Source organism: Hyperolius riggenbachi, chromosome 3 (assembly GCF_040937935.1).
Source record: "Hyperolius riggenbachi isolate aHypRig1 chromosome 3, aHypRig1.pri, whole genome shotgun sequence".
NCBI lineage: Eukaryota > Metazoa > Chordata > Amphibia > Anura > Hyperoliidae > Hyperolius > Hyperolius riggenbachi.
This window is the reverse complement of record NC_090648.1, coordinates 68267854-68288235: the sequence shown is the minus strand read 5'-3', so window position 1 is coordinate 68288235 and position 20382 is coordinate 68267854. Positions and strand designations below refer to the sequence as shown.

Sequence of the window (20382 nt, the reverse complement as noted above, 5' to 3'; positions counted from 1 at the left end):
GATAATTGGCAGGAGCAAAGGATGACCTCTAAGCATGGAAGGATAAATTCTGAGAAAAAAAAGCTATAACCAGCATCCTTTGATTAGTAATGTCTACTAATGGATAGAGCTACGCGTTTCGCAATGGTCCATTGTATGAACACAACTGCTGCAAGAAACTTGTCTGCACAACAAACCCCTAATTTGATGCCTTTGTTAAATGTATAATCAGGCACCCAAGCAGTAAATTAGGCGCCCGATGCGAACAGTAGTTTATCGGCTAAATAGTTGTAGCGAATCTGCTAAAACTAGGGGTTGATTGGGCACTGGGGTGAGGTTTGGTTTAGGCATTCATTTGGGGGGGGGGGGGGTAGGTTTAGGCGCTTAAAATGGATGCCAGGTAGACTACATTTTAAAAAAAATATTTAAATTACCAATATTTTACTGCTAGCAGCACCACCTGACGCCCAACTCAAGCAGTGCTGCTGCCGCAATGTGCACTCCACCGGAAGGTGGTTAAACTTATGGGAGCACTCACCATAAGCTTTAGGAACTTTGATTTGCTTCAAGTACTCTTTAATCCTTTAGCAGCCAATTTAGAGGTTTGCTAGTGTTCCAGGTTAATTTATTTTAGCACTTTTTTTTTATTATTTGTTACATTACCCGCTTCTAATTAGTACTGCTGTAATGTGTATTTTTAGCCACTTGTCACTAGGGGGCAGTGTGAGAATAACTGACTTCTGCTTTCAGTTTCTATATTTTTTTGCTCGGTAGAGAGAGATTAAAGAGTTCTAAGAATTTACAGCACAACAGGTTCTGCTGACTGAGATAAGTGCACTGCTCCTAACCTCAAACGGGATAGCTCTATTGAAGTTGCTATTGGGTTAATGATTATTGGGGGTGCCTGTGTACAAGGCTTTTAAGATGGTGTGAAATATACAACGGTTTCAGGTCACACTGGAATATTTCTTCAGCTATTTTGGGGTCATTGCCAGAAGTGAATAGTTAGATCTGTGATCGGAAGGAATGCAGGCAGAATAGTGTCCTGAGAAAGGACGAGATCTGCCTAATGCCAGCCTAAGCCAGAAGAGAAGGTTGCTGACGCAAAACCTAATGGCCAGTGTCATCCCTCTGTCATATTTTGTTTTATCTGTTTTAAATGCATTTGTTTAATGTGGTGTTGCACATAGCAACCAATGCTCCAAAGCAATCTGTGGTGCTCTAGTCAAATATTTTTTCCTTATTTCTGTCTGTGTCCCTCTTGGGGTTAAATTTTCTGTCAGGTGAACAGAATTGCTTTATGAAAACATGGCAGGACTACTTTGTGACACTGTTTGTTGCTGTTGTACACCTCTCAATTTCAGAGAGATCCCCTGAAGCTAGTATGGTAGAAGTAAGCCAACAAAGTCCATAGGGAACAGTCCTCCAATCACAGCAACAGCTACAACTTGAAGCATTCTCATTGGCTGAATAGTTTCTGCAACCTATTTGAAACCCAGCAGTTTGAGAGGGTGCTTTCCACCCAATCACGTTAGTGGAATTTCCCTATGGACTTTCTCCCTGGCTCACCTCAACTACACAAGCGCTGATTCTCCTCACATCCTCTTTCTGACCCTTTCCTTGGGACCAGAGCTGAGGGGAAATCTCTCCAACTGAGACTCTGACAGCAATAATGACCTGAGAGGTTTGAAATTTATCCAGGATGAAAATTGACTGGAGCTACACTGATGAACAACTTGTGTGAAGCTGTGTCTGAACAGCCGTAGGTTGGGGCTGGCTGTGTCTGCATTGTGAGCGGCAGTGCAGACCTGTCAGTCTGGTGGTTGCCGTGGGCAACATCCCTGTGTTTGCTGCTGACTGTCCTCTGGGCATCACTAATATCCCCACTTTTGATTAGAATACTGTAGAGAATTGTATGTAGGCAATGTTTCCTATAACTGTCCCGTCTCCACTCCCACCTCCTCCCCCCATTTCCTTGCAGCTAACACGGGAATTGTAAATCACACACACTCCAGAATGGGCTCCATCATGAGTACGGGCATCGTCCAAGGTGAGTCTCCTCAGCTTCATCTCCAAGAGCAACCCTGACTCAGATCTGGGCAAGTAGGATCTTAAGCCTAGGATGGCCACCAACACACAGGCCTTACCTGCTGTATAAGCCGCATGTCGGGGCTGTCATCAGCCTCCGAGATGCTGATTACTGAAATAAGCCAAATTCATCTCTCCACTGCTTTTCTAATGCAAAGACTTCAGGGAACCCAAACAAGCTGTTTGCTTTATTTTTTGATCCCACCCCCTTGGTAGACTATTATTCTGGAATGGGTGATGGCATTGATAAGTAGCGTACAACCCTCTAACCCAAAATTTAGCATTACAAATTCTGGAAGCCATCCTGCTGTAGTGTAAACTAACTTTTCAAATTGATCCTGCACCTGTCCATACATAAGACTGAGGATGAGCGAGAACATTCTTGCAGAAAGCAGGAGAGTATTGCAGTGATAACTGTCCTAATCCACTGCCTCCCCTCTGAGTTCTATGCTGCGCTCCACCTTTTTACACTTCTGCCTTCTAAGCCGGAGCATCCGCTCTGAAGGAGGAAGTGGAAGAAGATGGAGCGCAGCATAGAACTCATCGGAAGGGAGGCTTGGGTGTGTTAACCCAGGGATGTACAGGTCTCTGCTCCCAAATACTGCAGGACAATCTTCCTAATACTGCAGGACAATCTTCCTAATACTGCAGGACAATCTTCCTAATACTGCAGGACAATCTTCCTAATACTGCAGGACAATCTTCCTAATACTGCAGGACAATCTTCCTAATACTGCAGGACAATCTTCCTAATACTGCAGGACAATCTTGCTTTTCGTAAGAAAGTTCACTCGTCCCTACTTAAGACCTCATGGTCTTAAATTGGTCTCGCCTGTTTCCTGAGATGCACAAAAAGGGGACCTCCTCACACAGGCACTTGGGCTCCTATTCATTTGTTTTCTTCTGAGTCTTCTACAGGGTCTTATTTACACACTTGGTACATAAAATACATTTTGAGCCACCAAGAAGCAGGGAAATACTCAAAATAGTTTTGATAGTACTTGTTCACCTACTTTTTAGTACTTCAATTGCAGAGTGCTGAAAAACTAAAGAGAAGATGAAAAAGTATCTCCCAGGAGAAAACTCGGGAGAAAAAAAATGCATTTCAATAAGAGCCAAATGTAATCCAGTGCCACAAGCCCTCCAATTGGTAATGGTAATATTGCACCGTTTGAAAATGGATAGTCATTTGCAACCTCTGCTGCATTTGATAGATTTTCTAGCTGCACTAAATTACCTTAAAATATACATGAAGTAGTCATATCTGCAACACATTGATATTCTCCCATGTAAAACACACACACACACACACACACACACACACACACACACACACACACACACACACTCACTATCACACACTATCACACACTATCACACACTATCACACACACACACTATCACACACACACTCACACTATCACACACACTCACACTATCACACACACTCACACTATCACACACTATCTCACACTATCACACACTATCTCACACACACACACACACACACACACTATCTCACACACACACACACACACACACACACACTATCTCACACACACACACACACACTATCTCACACACACACACACACACACTATCTCACACACACACTATCTCTCACACACACACTATCTCTCACACACACACTATCTCTCACACACACACACTATCTCTCACACACACACACTATCTCTCACACACACACACTATCTCTCACACACACACACTATCTCTCACACACACACACTATCTCTCACACACACACACTATCTCTCACACACACACACTATCTCTCACACACACACACTATCTCTCACACACACACACTATCTCTCACACACACACTATCTCTCTCACACACACACACTATCTCTCACACACACACTATCTCTCTCACACACACACACTATCTCTCTCACACACACACACTATCTCTCACACACACACTATCTCTCACACACACACACTATCTCTCTCACACACACACACTATCTCTCTCTCACACACACACTATCTCTCACACACACACACTATCTCTCACACACACACACACACACACAATCTCACACACACACACACACACAATCTCACACACACACACACACACACAATCTCACACACACACACACACACAATCTCACACACACACACACTATCTCACACACACACACACTATCTCACACACACACACACTATCTCACACACACACACACACTATCTCACACACACACACACACTATCTCTCACACACACACTATCTCTCACACACACACTATCTCTCACACACACACTATCTCTCACACACACACTATCTCTCACACACACACTATCTCTCACACACACACTATCTCTCACACACACACTATCTCTCACACACACCATCTCACACACACACACTATCTCTCTCACACACACACACACACTATCTCTCACACACACTATCTCACACACACTATCTCACACACACATACTATCTCACACACACATACTATCTCACTCACACATACTATCTCACTCACACATACTATCTCACTCACACATACTATCTCACTCACACATACTATCTCACTCACACATACTATCTCACTCACACATACTATCTCACTCACACACACTGTCACACACACTGTCACACACACTGTCACACACACTGTCACACACACTGTCACACACACTCACACACACTGTCACACACACTCACACACACTGTCACACACACTCACACACACTGTCACACACACTCACACACACTGTCACACACACTCACACACACTGTCACACACACTCACACACACTGTCACACACACTCACACACACTGTCACACACACTCACACACACTGTCACACACACTCACACACACTGTCACACACACACTGTCACACACACACTGTCACACACACACACACACACACACTGTCACACACACACACACTGTCACACACTGTCACACACACACACACACTCACTGTCACACACACTCACTGTCACACACACTCACTGTCACACACACTCACTGTCACACACACTCACTGTCACACACACTCACTGTCACACACACTCACTGTCACACACACTCACTGTCACACACACTCACTGTCACACACACTCACTGTCTCACACACACACACACACACACACTCACTGTCACACACACACACACACACACACACACACACACACACACACACACACACTGTCACACACACACACACACACACACTGTCTCACACACACACACACTCTCTCTCTCTCTCTCTCACACACACACACACACACACACACACACACACACACACACACACACACACACACACACACACACACACACACACACACACACACACACACACACACACACACACACACAATCTCTCACACACACACTATCTCTCACACACACACTATCTCTCACACACATACTATCTCTCACACACATACTATCTCACTCACACATACTATCTCACTCACACATACTATCTCACTCACACATACTATCTCACTCACACATACTATCTCACTCACACATACTATCTCACTCACACATACTATCTCACTCACACATACTATCTCACTCACACATACTATCTCACTCACACATACTATCTCACTCACACACACACTCACACACACTCACACACACTGTCACACACACTGTGTCACACACACTCACACACACTGTGTCACACACACTCACACACACTGTGTCACACACACTCACACACACTGTGTCACACACACTCACACACACTGTGTCACACACTCACACACACTGTCGCACACACTCACACACACTGTCGCACACACTCACACACACTGTCGCACACACTCACACACACTGTCGCACACACTCACACACACTGTGTCACACACACTCACACACACTGTCACACACTCACACACACTGTCGCACACACTCACACACACACTGTCACACACACACACACTGTCACACACACACACACACACTCACTGTCACACACACTCACTGTCACACACACTCACTGTCACACACACTCACTGTCACACACACTCACTGTCACACACACTCACTGTCACACACACACACTGTCACACACACACACTGTCACACACACACACTGTCACACACACACACTGTCACACACACACACTGTCACACACACACACTGTCACACACACACACTGTCACACACACACACTGTCACACACACACACTGTCACACACACACACTGTCACACACACACACTGTCACACACACACACTGTCACACACACACACACACACACACACACACACTCACTGTCACACACACACACACACACACACACACTCACTGTCACACACACACACACACACACACACTCACTGTCACACACACACACACACACACACTCACTGTCACACACACACACACACACACACTCACTGTCACACACACACACACACTGTCACACACACACACACACACACACTGTCTCACACACACACACACACACACACACACACACACACACACACACACACACACACACACACACACACTGTCTCACACACACACACACACTGTCTCACACACTGTCTCACACACACACACACACACACACTGTCTCTCACACACACACACACCTTTACTTTCTATGCCAGATCTGAGTCAGGTTTGTTTTTAAGTAAATCTGAAGTGGTTTTAAAAAAAAATGGCACTCCGAAGGTTAGGCCTGAAAGATGAATCGAATTTAAACTGAAATCATGATCACCAAGATCACAATTTCAGAATCGTCAAAGCTGCAATTATCGTAATCACGTCATTTCCACATGGGGAAGTTTGAAGAAGTGGCTTTAAACTTCCCCAAATTCTTGGCGCATGCGGCCCTCAGTGTTGGACATACTTTCTGCACAAGTCGAAACGCTGTCCGTCCACTATCGCCCTCTGCTGGCTCTTTTGCTTGCCAAAACTCTGAGTTCCTGTATGTCTCATAATACACAGGAAGAATTCCGTGCATTAGAGCCTGCAGGAGGCTAAGTAGACAGCTTCAAGCACGAGTCCGGTGATGCCAGTCTATGTCCAGAACTGATACAACTTGGAGGACAGAGGATGCACAGAGAGACAGTGGGCACAAAGAGAGATGCAGAGGGGGCACAGAAACAGCGGGCACAGACACAATAGGGGCAAGATGGAGACCCAGAGAAGGCGCAAAGGGGCACAAAGAAAGACACGGGGATAGAGGGGGAACAAAGCTTGATTTGAAGGAAATCGTGAATCGAAATTGCAATTTCAGGCAGAAATCACGCAATTCAATTTTTTCTTAAAATCGTTCAGGCCTAGCTACTGTGGGTTTGCTATTATGGACCTGCAGTGGGGAAACACGCTTGCAGATTGCATAACGCCTGCCTTTAGACTACGATCCGCGGGTTGTGGTAATGCACACTTAGTGGTCACTGTAATGTGAATCTTGTACACGCAGATTGCCGGAAGCAAAACTTTGTATATGCATGTAACTTTCTCACTCATTCTGCGCACTCAGTCCTTATGATTGGCCAGGAGTTACTGGGAGGGGTCAAGACACATGGACAAAAATGTGACAGTGCCAACCGGTGTCCCTTTTTTTTTTTTTTTTTTTTTTGCCTTTTCTAAGCCACTTCAGATTTGCTTTAATATCGACATACCACTTAACTGTGATATCTATATATGATAAAAATGTCTCGTCTTTTTGTTTTCTAGGATCGGGCTCAGGACAAGCTGGTTCCAACGCCACCAGCCACTATGCTGTTAACCAGTTCACCATGGGTGGCCCAGCCATTTCTATGGCCTCTCCCATGTCTATCAACACCAACACAATGCATTACGGGAGCTAAAATCCGCCCACTCCTCCCCATGTAACCTCAGCTGCTCCTCCCCTTCCCACCTTTCATCTAGCCCCACCCCCTTTCCAACCCAAAACTGACAGCAACAGGAATACCAAATGCTGCAGAGTGGTCTGCTGCCTATTCACCTCTTTGCTGAATCTTAAACAGACATCCGTTCCTCATTGCCTCCCACTCCTCTGTTAGCTCCGCCCCCTCTCTCCCACCGCCCCTTTCGTTCCCCCACTACCATTTGTACCATAACAGCAAAGTAGGGCACTTTGCTTTCTTGAGAATGGACTTGTACATTTTTTTTTTTTAAGAAATAGTAAAACAAAAAAAAAAATTTCATGCATTGTCCAAAAAAAAGGAATTTACTTAAGTGACAGGCCCCAGCCTGTGTATTACCAAGGAAAGCAGATAATGTATTGCGCGCCTGCACAGATGTCTTATGTGGACTCCTCCTCCTGTCTAGAGGCCCCGCCGGGCATTGCTGTGAATTAGCGTCTTTTTATTTAGGGCAGGGAGAATGGGTAGAGGCAGTTATTCTAGCACTGTGCTTCATCCATGGAATTACGTTGGCCCTTTATTTTTCTCTCTCATGGAAAGTGGGCATAGGACGATCCCTCGCTTGGGGAATTCTTTTATTCGTTTACTCGCAGCTGCTGTTTTTCGTCCTCTCTGGGAAGCAGATTCGCCATTGACCAATACTGGATTCGCCTCGACCTCAGATCCGCCGTAGCGTTTCCAATGTCGTCAATCTGGACTCTGGAACCATTGGGCCTCGTCTGTTTGTGTACTGTCGCCCCCCCTGGCGTTAAAACATTGCATGTTCAATTCCCAGTGGTGGGGAATTTTTGGAAGAAGAAAAAAGAAAGGGAGCCTGTCTGTCTCGCTGTAATTTTGTTGAAAATTACAGTTTTTAATCTCAAAAATTAAAAGGAAGGTTTTGTGACAAGTTGGGAATGTCAAAATTGTAAATAAGTTTTAGCAGCGAAGCACTGTATGCTGTCACCCCAGGTCAGTAGAGGAGGAAATCGGTGTAACGTCAGCTACTTGTCAATCGGTTCAGCCCATCCTTTCTTATAAGTATTGACATCGCAATGATTTTTTACTTCTTTCTTTCTTTTTTTTATTATGCTTAAGCGGAGCTACTCATTTAGACTAATTCAAGAATGTTTAACCTTAATTCTTAAAGTGCTACTGTAAGGGCTCCGCCATGATATGGACTCCCTTGTGTAATCGTGGTGTGTTTGAAAATGACTGAGTAGGTGGAAGAGATTCACGTCTCTGATATCCTCCAAGTCCTGACAGCTGCTGCCCTGTGACCTGCAGGAGGTCTTGCCTCGCTATCCTCCCAAGTCCTGACAGCTGCTACCCTGTGACCTGCAGGAGGTCATGCCTCGTGGCGTGGTGCTCCTGAGTGTGCATAACCTGTAGGAACTGAGGTCTGCAGCTGTTTACATAACGCTTCACTGCAGGCTCTGGTAATAATGTTATTCACACTCCGGAGCTGGTGAATTGCGTGTCTGAGCTCTAGCAGGTTACAGAGTACGAGCTGAGAATACTAAAGGATTCCTGTAGCCACTCGCCTAAGAGGGAAGGCTCTAAGATCCACTTACCTGCTCTCTGCATCCCCTCGTCCCCCGTTTCAGTGGTCTGACTTGAATGTTGAAGAAACCTTCAAGTCTTCTCAAAAGTACCCAAGTCTCCGTACCGCGCACATGCGAGCACAGTACAGATCCACTCTTCTTGGGAAATACTCAGAGACCTGAATAGCTCCAAAGCCTTCTGAGGAGACCTGAAGACCCAGCCGAGGGGAAATTTCAGAAGAAGACAGAGGCGGTGGGGAAGGCTCTTGGATCCAGAACCTTCCCTCTCAGGCGAGTACATAACTTTTTATAGGTGGCTACAGGTATCCTTTAATACTTTGTGAACGTAGTCAGGTCCCTGGCCAACGTAACCATCAGGATATTTTATTAGTATGAATTTCCCCCAGATCAGTTGAACATGAATGCCAAGCAAGTGTATGCAGATTAAGCTTCCCATCTGATGTGGAGTTCCTCTTTAGCTTTGTGTAGTTTCCTGCCGCTGCTACACAAAACGAATTGTTATGGTTACTTGCTTATGTGAGCCATGCATGATGTTCACTAGTTTCTCATATTAGGGCTTATAGGACAGTCTGATTATTTATTTTTTTTAAATCAGATTATGTATCCATTTGATCACTGGCTCATGTGTACAAAGCCTAAATCCCAGAGTCCTAGTAGAATCAAACCTGGCCCTACGCCGTAGATTTACCTATTTGGATGAAATTGGGTAGAGATGCACCAACCTGCTTCGATCAACCAGATCATCAAAATCTATCCAGGGCGATCACTTCTGAGTGTAATAGAAGATTTAATGCAGCGTCGATCAAAGTGATTTGAATCTGAGAAGTAGTCGTTTGTTGAACAGAGTGTGGGTACCTTAAACTGTGCCTGCAACCTGATAAGTAACTCCATATGTGAGGCAGCCAAACTGAATCGGGACCTGATCACTGCAATCAAAGGTTTACCTATTACAGTAAACAAAAAGAGAGCCTACATCTTTTATTTTTGGCCATGTACTAATGGAGCCCTGTGGTGATTCTGCTATTGCTGAATCCTTTGGCTAATAGGAAATTGCAGTGTAACATTCTCTGCTCACTCAAGCTTGCTTCCTGCCACTGATCTAAGCATACACAATAGAGGAGACTGGGTACTGCAGCTCAGGCTGCTCCATGCATACATGTAATTAAGGCGCTGGGAAATTTGGGCTCAGGGTGAAGCCCCCTGGGCCACCGTGAACTTGCTGGCAGCCTAATTAGTTTTGACTGTAATTTGGCTCAGTTTTTTTTACGGCACTCAAATTACTGTCTGAGCATCACTATAGCCAGAATTCACATTGCGGCCAAATTTCCAGTGCTATTTTTGCCCGAATCGCTCAAAATTCTCGGTGTGCTTTTAGCATGATTAGTGTGAGTGGCAAGCTTGAGCGAGCAGAGAAAGCTAGACTGCAAATCATTTCCTGTCAGCCAATAGAGTAGGCAAGTCATCCGTCAGCATTATTGCAGGACAGGGCTACACTGGATTGAGGCATGCTTTTTATCCATCAAAAGCAAACCTGTGCTTGCTGTGAGCAGCTGCTATTTAACTTTGGCTGCCCCACATGTGGAGACATTCTGTTGCAAAATATAGGTCTACTGGAAAGTGCATATTTGAAAATAAGAATGCACATTCGTATTAATTTAAGAATGAGCGCTCGTTTGGCTAGGATTCATTCCTTGACTATTAAAGCGGATCCGAGATGAAAAACTAACAAGTAACTTGTCTATATATCTTATCTAAAGTTTAGATAGTTTACACAGCAAATCTAGCTGCAAACAGCTTCAATAGATTATGATTATTTATTCCTATGATACAATGACAGCAGCCATGTTGTTTGTAAACATTACACACATGCGGGCTTATCTGCATCTTCAGTACTCAGCCTGTGAAAAAAACCTAATCGCCCTCCTCCCCTCCGCCTATGAAATCTCTGGCTAGTAATCACTCCCCCCCCCCCCCCCTCCCCCTTGCACAGACTGAGCTCCCATGAGCCCTTGCTACTGTCTGAAAATGCCTTGGCTCTCTGAAAACCTGTGGGTGAGGCTTGTTTAGTTTATAGGGACTAAGAGTATTAAAAAAAAGTATTTGGCTTGAGGAATGCCCAATAAAACAATAGGAAAGGAACCCAATTATGCAATGAGTAAAAGTTTATCTCGGATCCACTTTAAGATAACTCGGCATACTAGTAAATATATGACAGTGTAGGTTGACACAACGCACTGTGATGTGACTTATGCTGGTGTACTGACAGAGGCTATTACGCTCCTCAAAGGAAATTTCCTCTTGTGTGGCAAATTTTATAGTGTGGTGAGAGACAGCAAAATACTTACAGGACCTGTAACTAAAAAAAAAAAAAAACCCCGCCCTGTGGGATACTTACCTCCAAGAGGAAGGCCTCCATTAGGATCCTCCTCACCTTCCAGGATCCAGCGCTGGCAGTCCACGGACATCGGTGATGTAAATATTTACCTACCGCGATCCAGGGCAGGTGCAGCAGTGGCTTTCAGATAAGGTCTAGGCCAGGCATGGGCAAACTTGGCCCTCCAGCTGTTAAGGAACTACAAGTCCCACCATGCATTTGCCTTTATGAGTCATGACTGTGGCTGTCAGACTCCTGCAATGCATTGTGGGATTTGTAGTTCCTCAACAGCTGGAGGGCCAAGTTTGCACATGCCTGGTCTAGGCGGAAATAGCTGCTTCCAATCGGGTCCGCTCCACTGTGCAGGCGAGCCGCACCTGTGCAGTAGACTGGACCAGATCAAGCTTGGCTATTTCTGCCTGAGCCTGATCAGAAAGCTGTGCTAGTGCACCTGCACAGAATCTGGGTAGGAAAATATTGCAGGCAGCACTGCCCCACAGCGGACAACCTTGTTTCGGGGGAGCCAGTGCTGGATCACTGAGGCTTAGGAGGATGGGGGAAGCCTCACCAGAGGCGCAAGGGGGGGGGGGGGGGGCAATGTTAGTTGCAGATCCTCTGTAGTCTCTTGCAGTGCCTGTGGCAGCTTAGCTTATCACCACTATTTAGACTAGGTGTCAATGAAAGAAATAAAGTACAGTAGTGCAATACAAGTGTGCTTGATCTTGGCCCCATTGTAAGATACCAGTGCTCTATAAACAGTATGAGCTGATTATGGCCGGTCCATTTTCCTATACTGCTGCTGTCGTGATACTGTATGGTAGTAGTTGCTGCTAATTCCCCATAATTTACTGCGTTAAACCCTCTTAACCTCCTTAGCGGTATGCATGACACTGTCAGGCATACCTCCTTAGAATCCTCCTAAGGGATTCTAATGCAATGCGGCAATGAAACACTAGGAACCGATGCTGAAGCTTTTTCTACTCTGCACCCTAAACAGTTTGCATCGGCTAAACAAGCTGCCGCAAGCCGTCCCACCAGCCGCATAGTTACTGTCTGCAGTGATTGCGACTTGGTCCCTTGTGCAACAGTTTAGGGCTGAGTGCTGTAGAGATGTCGGGAGGCTTCTGCTACTGTGGGGGAAGATGCACGCTAGATTCTCAGCAGAGGCGGCCCCCACAATGTGGCTTATGTCTGAGGCTTTAGTGTAATTTGTAAGCACTGTGTGTATTTACCAACAGTTGGGGAACACCAGCATCCACTCTACCTGCAGTTCCAGGAACTTTCTTCTGCTCCTGCCAGGGGAGATGTTTTTGTACAGTGCTGCTCTTGTTGCAGGACTGACTTCCTGAAGTGACGGTCAGTACAGTGATTTGTGCTAGGGTACAAATCTGAACGATTGTATCACTGCTGCTGGACACAGCTGCTAGGTAGTCTGGCTGTGGCTCCTCCTCCTTCCTGTTTTGGCTTGGTTCCCTGGACACCCTGAGCCCCACCCGCATGTTCTCCCTCAGTGGACTATGAGAGACAAGTTTGCATACCATTATACTAGTTTTTCATTTGTATATGATCAATTGAAAAATTACCCTTGTTTACAGTGTCAGCATAGTAACGGTATGAATGTTTACTTGCTAGCAGCCTCCTGTACAAATGTGTTGACTTTACAAAGGCTGGATAACATAACTGATCCAGCAAACCTAGAAAGGATTTCATTTTTTCTTAAAGCGGATCCGAGATGAAAAACTATAACAAGTAACTTGTCTATACATCTTATCTAAAGTTTAGATAGTTTACACAGCAAAACTAGCTGAAAACCGCTTTAATAGAATAAGATTATTTCTTCCTGTGATGCAATGACAGCAGCCATGTTCGTAAACATTACACACAGCACTCAGCCTCGGAAAAAAACCTAATCCCCCCCCCCCCTCCTCCTCCCTCCTCTCCTCTGCCTCTGGAATCTCTGGCTAGTAATACACCCCCCCCCGCCTCCTCCTGCCTAGACTGAGCTCCCATGAGCCCTTGCTACTGCCAAGGCTCTCTGAAAACCTGTGGGAGAGGCTTCTTCAGTTTATAGGGAATTAGAGTATTAAAACAAAAACGTATTTGACTTGAGGAATGGCCTATAAACAATAGGAAAGGACCACAATTATGCAATGAGTAAAAGTTCATCTCGGATCCACTTTAAGTGTATTCTGCTAGGCTGAAAAAGTTTGCAACCCTTACCCGAGCCATTTCAGAATATAGTAAGAGTTGCTGAGAGGTTAGTAAGGTTGTATGACTGCAGTCATGAGACCACACCCACAATGAGAGCTTTTCACCACTTCAGTCTATCTGGACGGATATATCCGTCCAGATACCCTGCCCTGCTGCCGCTGCACCGTGTGTGATCGCGTGCGCTCCCGCCGCCTTCCATTAGCCCCGAGATCAATGAATGGGAACATTGTTTCCATTAATTGATCTAAGTCCTTGGGAGAAAAACCTACGGCTTTTTATCAGTCTCTGTGGTCTTTCTGGTAAAAAAAGAAAAAAAGTTTCCCCTCCTCTATGCTTCCTGGAAGTGAGCAGGGCAAAAAAAAAACCTCACTGTGGCCATCTTGTGGCCAAATAGTCAAACTACATCTACCGTATTTTTCGGACTATAAGACGCTCCGGACTATAAGACGCACCTAGGTTTAGGGGGCAAAAACCAGGGGGAAAAAAAAGAATACTGAACCTAGGTGCGTCCATGGTCCAGGAGTGGTAGAACAAGGTATCCAATATACTGTAAAGTATATGATACTCCTAGAACCATAGGAGGAGCAATCTGGATGGATGGTAGTAAGTAAATGGTGGACAGTTGAAGGTCCCTGGTGCTGCTTTGTGTGTGCCACTAGAAGTGCTAAAATTCTATTTACACAGGGTGGGGGAGGGGATGAAACAAAATGGGAGAGAGCACACTCTCAAAGCAATGCTGGCAAGCCTCTCTGTGGAGTAATCTCACCTCAGGGTGTTGCTGACTTGCCCTTATGAGTCAGTGGAAGTGCTTTGTCCCTCTCCAGCCAGGGACATAGGCTATGGGTATTTTCCTAGTCCTGCAGGTATCCTGGGGATCTGCAAAGATGCTCAGCAGGTGTCCTCCTGACAGATCAGTATCTCTGCCTCTGGGAAGAGTGAGCCTGTGTCAGTGTTGCTGCATGTGGGGCTTCTCTCTGTAAAATGGAGCTGCGTTGTGACCACCCACATAGGTGGTTAGGTGTCTACACGGGGCTCACGCTCAGTGACTCTTCATCCCTGCCACAACTGCTCCCTGCATCAACCGATCAGTAGTGATGTCCGCGGAGGTAAAGCAGCAGCAGCGCGATGCTAAGTGTTTCTGATTCACACCTGCTTAAAGAATACGTGACCTGACTGTAATCCTGGCATCCCCGGTGGGGAGGCAGCTGAATCGGCGCGATCCGAGTGTTTACTAAGCGGCATAGCAGCAGTCGCTGTGATGATCGGAAATGCTGCTCCTGGCTGGGATCTTCTAGTCTGACCAGCGCGACCCCGCAGAGAAGGGCAATACATCTTCAGCCGCTATAGCGGCAGAGTCCTTCCGTACTGCATTGTTTACTGGCGCCCTTTCATGACCCATGGCGCACGTGCGCTAGGTCATGTGATGACACGAGTAAACAATGCAGTACGGAAGTCTATGAGGACTCTGCCGCTATAGCGGCTGAAGTTGTATTGTCCTTCTTTGCGGGGTCGCGCTGATCAGACTAGAAGATCCCAACCAGGAGCAGCATTTCCTATCATCACAGCGACTGCTGCTATGCCGCTTAGTAAACACTCGGATCGCGCTGATTCAGCTGCCTCCCCACTGGGGTGGTGGATCAGCCCGGCTACCGATTAGTCAGGTCAAGTATTCTTTAAGCGGGTGTGAATCAGAAACACTTAGCATCGCGCTGCTGCTGCCTTACCACCGCGGACATCACTACAGCACAAAGAATGGAAGCCCCTACATTGGTAAAATTGCTACATTCGGACTATAAGACGCAGTGACTTTTTTCCCCCCACTTTTGGGGGAGAAAAAGTGCGTCTTATAGTCCGAAAAATACGGTATATACATCTTTTTAAATAAAATAAATCCACATTATTACGTTTTAAACTAACTGCTTACCTCCCTCACCAAAAATTACCCAAATAAAATTAATGAAGAAAATTACAATTCAAAAAACAAAAACTTATAAATGGTTACCTAAGGGTCTTAACTCTTTAATATGCATGTGAATATGGTATATTGCAAACATTTTTTAAATTATAAGCTTGTAAATAGTGATGGACACAAAACTGAAAAAATGCTTCTTTATTTCCAAATAAAATATTGGCGCCACATTGTGATAGGGACATAATTTAAATTGTGTAATAACTGGGGCAAATAAAATACATAGGTTTTAATTATGGTAGCATGTATTATTTTAAAGCTGTAATGGATGAAAACTGAGAAATAAATTGTTTCCATTTCTTTCTTAATCTTCCTGTTAAAATGGATTTAGAATAAAATAATTCTTAGCAAAATGTACCACCCAAAAAAATCCTAAATTATGGTGGAAAAAACAAGATGGATATTAATTTCAGTGTGATAAATAGTGATAAAGTTATTGGCGAATGAATGGGAAGTGAAAGTTGCTCAGATGCATAAGGTGAACCAACACTGTAGGCTGAAGTGGTTAAAATAAAGCTAGGTTGTCCAGGAATTTCTAACTGTGGGTGTTGCACATGGCTGCAAATACTACATCTTATTCACAAACCTTTCAGTGGCCCATCATTATATTCTAATATTAGGCTTCGTTCACATCTCTTCAGTGCAGATGGCCGTGCGATCGGAACGCAGCGCGTACAATCGCACGCCATCTGCGCCGCTGATCCCATCCATTGACAGTGATGGGATCAGCTCTGCGCTTGCGGGCAGAATGCAGGCAGCAGTACGCAAGCGCTACCTGGTGCATCGTACTGCTGTGCAGCACAGTAGATGTGAACGGTAGATGGGCTGTCTATGCCCTTCTGCCGTTCCTGCGTTTCAGCACATCATACGCGCTTCCAAATGCGCACGGAAGCGCGTATGATGTGAACGAGGCCTTACTCAGGAGAGGGCTGTAAACCTTTACTAATAATAAAAAGCCCAAATTTGATCTAACCTGGAAGTTCTCAAGCCACAGTAAATCCACTGAACGGTATTTTTAGTCTACAGTTTTTACTTGTATGGGGACAAGAACAGTAACACAAAAATATATTGCATGATTAATCAGGGCGGTAGTTTGTCATTGTAGTGAGAATTCATTGTATCTACAGTCTAACTCCTCCCATAGCTAAAATATTTCTGGTTCGATACTTAAAGGACTTCCGAGGCGAAAGTTCAAAATCTTTATTTTACTCACCTGGGGCTTCTGCCAGCCCCGAGCAGCTCTGGTCCTCTTTGGTGTCCCCGCTAGCTGCCCCGCAATGATTGCGACCCGCCGGTGGGGTCGGCTCTTCTGTAGTTGTGCACAGGCGCAGTACGTGGCAGATGACGTGGACGTGCTGGCAGGCGCAGAGGGCTGACCCTGCTGGCGGGTCACCATCATTGCAGGTGGCCAGTGGGGACGCCAGAGCTGTGGCGAGAGACTGGAAGATGCCCCAGGTGAGTAAAAAAAATAGATTTTTAACTTTGCCTCAGAAGTCCTTTAAATGACATCACTAAAAATGTTAATTTAGAATGCATACATATAAAATGTATAATTCTCATACTGCAAATTACATTTTTCCAATGTTAGTCATTTATAAAGGTAGTGAAAATCTGACAAGTTTTGTACTAAGCCACCTCCTCATGGGTGATTCTTTGATATTTATTTACAAAAGCACTTAGGCCTGGAACCCACTGAAAACCGCAAACGCAAAACGCAACCGCTAGCGTTTTGTCTGAGCGGTTTGCAAGCGGATTCATGCGCGTTTTTGGTCGTGTTTTGCAACATTGTATTTTTTTCCCCAGCGGGTGCCTAGCGTTTTGCGTTTTGCGTTTTTATCCTGATTGGTCCTGTGAATTATTTTTCATTTTGTTACAGTGTGCTTAACAGCAAAACGCTATCAAAACCGCTCAGTTTAGGTTTTGCTGAGCGTTTCTGCTAGCGTTTCAATACTTTACATTGAAGCGCCTACGCTCCCAAAATGCTGCAGGTCTTGCGTTTGCGTTTCTGGGAAACGCAAACGCTCCTGTGGAAGTTGCCCCATCCATTATTAGCCCAGTGTTTTGGCAAACTGCTAGCGTATCGCAGTGCTGCCAAAACGCTGCCAAAAGCGCTCCTGTGGGTTCTAGCCCTTACTGAACGGCAGTTTTTTTTTCTTTCTTTCTTTCTTTCTTTCAACTGCCAAAATATAGTGTGGAACCGAGAAGGGAAGCTTGTGGACGTTTATGTATAGACCCTTTCCAGTGAGTGCTTTTGTAAAGAATAAAGGTAATACTGAGAATCCCCCATGAGGAGATGGGTTAGTCCAAAATCTGTCAGCTTTTTACAGTCTACTGTAAGCGACAGCAACACAGGAAAAAAGTAATTTAGAGTGCATTTTGCGCTGGAAGAAATTATGCATTTTAAATGTTACATTTGTTTCGCTATAGTGGTTCTTTAAATGACTTGTACAAGCATAGCATGAATGGGGTTATTTTGTTTCTCTGCTTTCCTCGCAAAAACAAATGTTGGAGACCAGCAGAACTGAACCTGGGGTGGGCGGACTGACTCCGCGTATCAACGTGACAAAGTATGTGTAAGTTATTTATTAAGTTTTGTTTAAGTATGAATATTGTAATATAAGATGATCGTCCATCCACTTGTGAAATAACAATGTGGAGACTTTACTGATGAATTGATTAGAGCAGGGAGTGTGCTGATCACTTCTGGAGAGATGTATCGACAATAAAGGGCTTTCTTACCTTCTCTGTGAGGTCATCTCACGTTCTCCTCCTCCCCCCACAGCTGCAGAAGGCTTCTCGCCACTTGGGTTATGTTGAAATAACACCACCAGCCTCTGAGGAGCACAAGTGGTCATTCTGTACTTCTCAGCGTTTCGGGTGGTTGGCCAGTCCCAAAGAAACCAGTATTTATTGAGGCAGTTTTGTAACCAGGGCAGGGGACTTGGCCATCTAAAGGTGGCCACTAATGATCCAATTTCTAGTTAAAAATCGTTCGAGCAATCAGAAAATTCTTATCGGAAGAATCGTTTATTTACACCATCAATGAAGCAATCTTTGCTTCCTATCACAACCAACAAGAAAATCCAAATTTTGATTTGACGAAAATCCAATTGGACGACTATTTTTATAATTGATTGTGCCCGTCAACTGAGATTTACAACCAATCCGATCAGAATTTCTGATTGCTCGAATGATTTTTTTGCTAGAAATTGGACAGTTAGTGGCCACCTTTAGCCTTTCAAATATCCCGTTTTCTCGGGTGGTTGCTTAAAAAGAAAAAAACAGGCCACTGGAATACCCTTTGCTGGATGACCCGCTATCTGCTCAGGAAACTGATATTGATGAAAAGTTGTCTTTTGTTGTTTTGTGTTTAATCCGCAGCTCATTTTGATGTTCAGAGCACTAAGCCGAGTCTGATGGCCCCTGTTCTCCTCTCTGTCACTGTGGCGGCGGCCGGAGCTGGACCTGTCCGCAGACAGAGGGCCGGGATGTGCAGATGTAAATGTGAATTCACTTGCTGGACTTGGACAGACTTCGAGTTGTCGCCAGATTCCGTTATGCTGGACTTTATCTCCTCGCCATCTCCCATCCTTCTACCTCTGTTTTTATCACTTTGCTGCAAAGTGGTCAGAGCATGTAATGAATGTCCGTCCTTTTATTTTTTTTTATTTTGGAGAAGCTCCCTGTTCTCTGGCGGGATTTCCTATAGTATTAGGGCTGTGTGCGTGTTTTCTAGCTCTTCTTTTTACCTCCCTGCTTAATATTTTCTCATCGTCCTCTTCCTTCCCTTTAACTAGGTTTTTGTTTTGTTTTTTTGTTTTGTCTCCCTCCCCAGAGGAACTAAATTTTCCAATACAAGATCCAGTTGTTAGAAATCTGACATGTTCTCTATGTCCTCTGTGGGATGGTAGACTGATGGATTGTCAGGGGTAATATGGAAAGACACATAGGAAACCATTGCTAACACAGCTGCTGTTCTTAACTCTGCCTGTAGTGTTCAATAAAATTGGGAGGGATTTTTTTTCATGTGTGGTGTTTTGAGTCCTATTGTGCGATGTGTATGTATGTTTGTCCTTTACTTCAAAACCGTGCAAAGTGGCGCAGGGAAATTTTGGTGCACCTTGTGCCATCATAGGCCGTAATATAAATTCTAGTTATAGCTGCGATCAGACAGTAATTTGGGTGCCGTCAAAAGACTTAGCCCAAATTACATTAAAAACAGCGTAATTCCCCGTGGCGGCCTAAAGAGGAAATGGTAATTAACGCCACAGCGACTTTTGCAGGAGCAGTGAGCTGTTTTTTGGCTTCACACTACGCCCAAAC

General features: G+C 44.9%; 1 protein-coding gene across 5 annotated transcripts in view; it reads left to right on the top strand.

Moving 5' to 3' along the window:
* CARM1 (coactivator associated arginine methyltransferase 1) overlaps positions 1–20080 on the top strand; it is an 81128-nt gene extending 61048 nt beyond the window's left edge. For 2 of the 5 annotated variants that reach the window (XM_068274329.1, XM_068274328.1), the window contains exons 15-16: positions 1961–2029; positions 7771–8850. In XM_068274329.1, coding sequence (XP_068130430.1) covers positions 1961–2029; positions 7771–7904 — 203 coding nt within the window. In that variant the 3' untranslated portion in view covers positions 7905–8850. Of the gene's footprint in view, positions 1–1960; positions 2030–7770; positions 8851–19440 lie in introns of those variants that run through there. The other 3 variants (XM_068274327.1, XM_068274330.1, XM_068274331.1) reach the window with 3 other exon arrangements.
* The last annotated feature ends 302 nt before the right edge of the window (positions 20081–20382 follow it).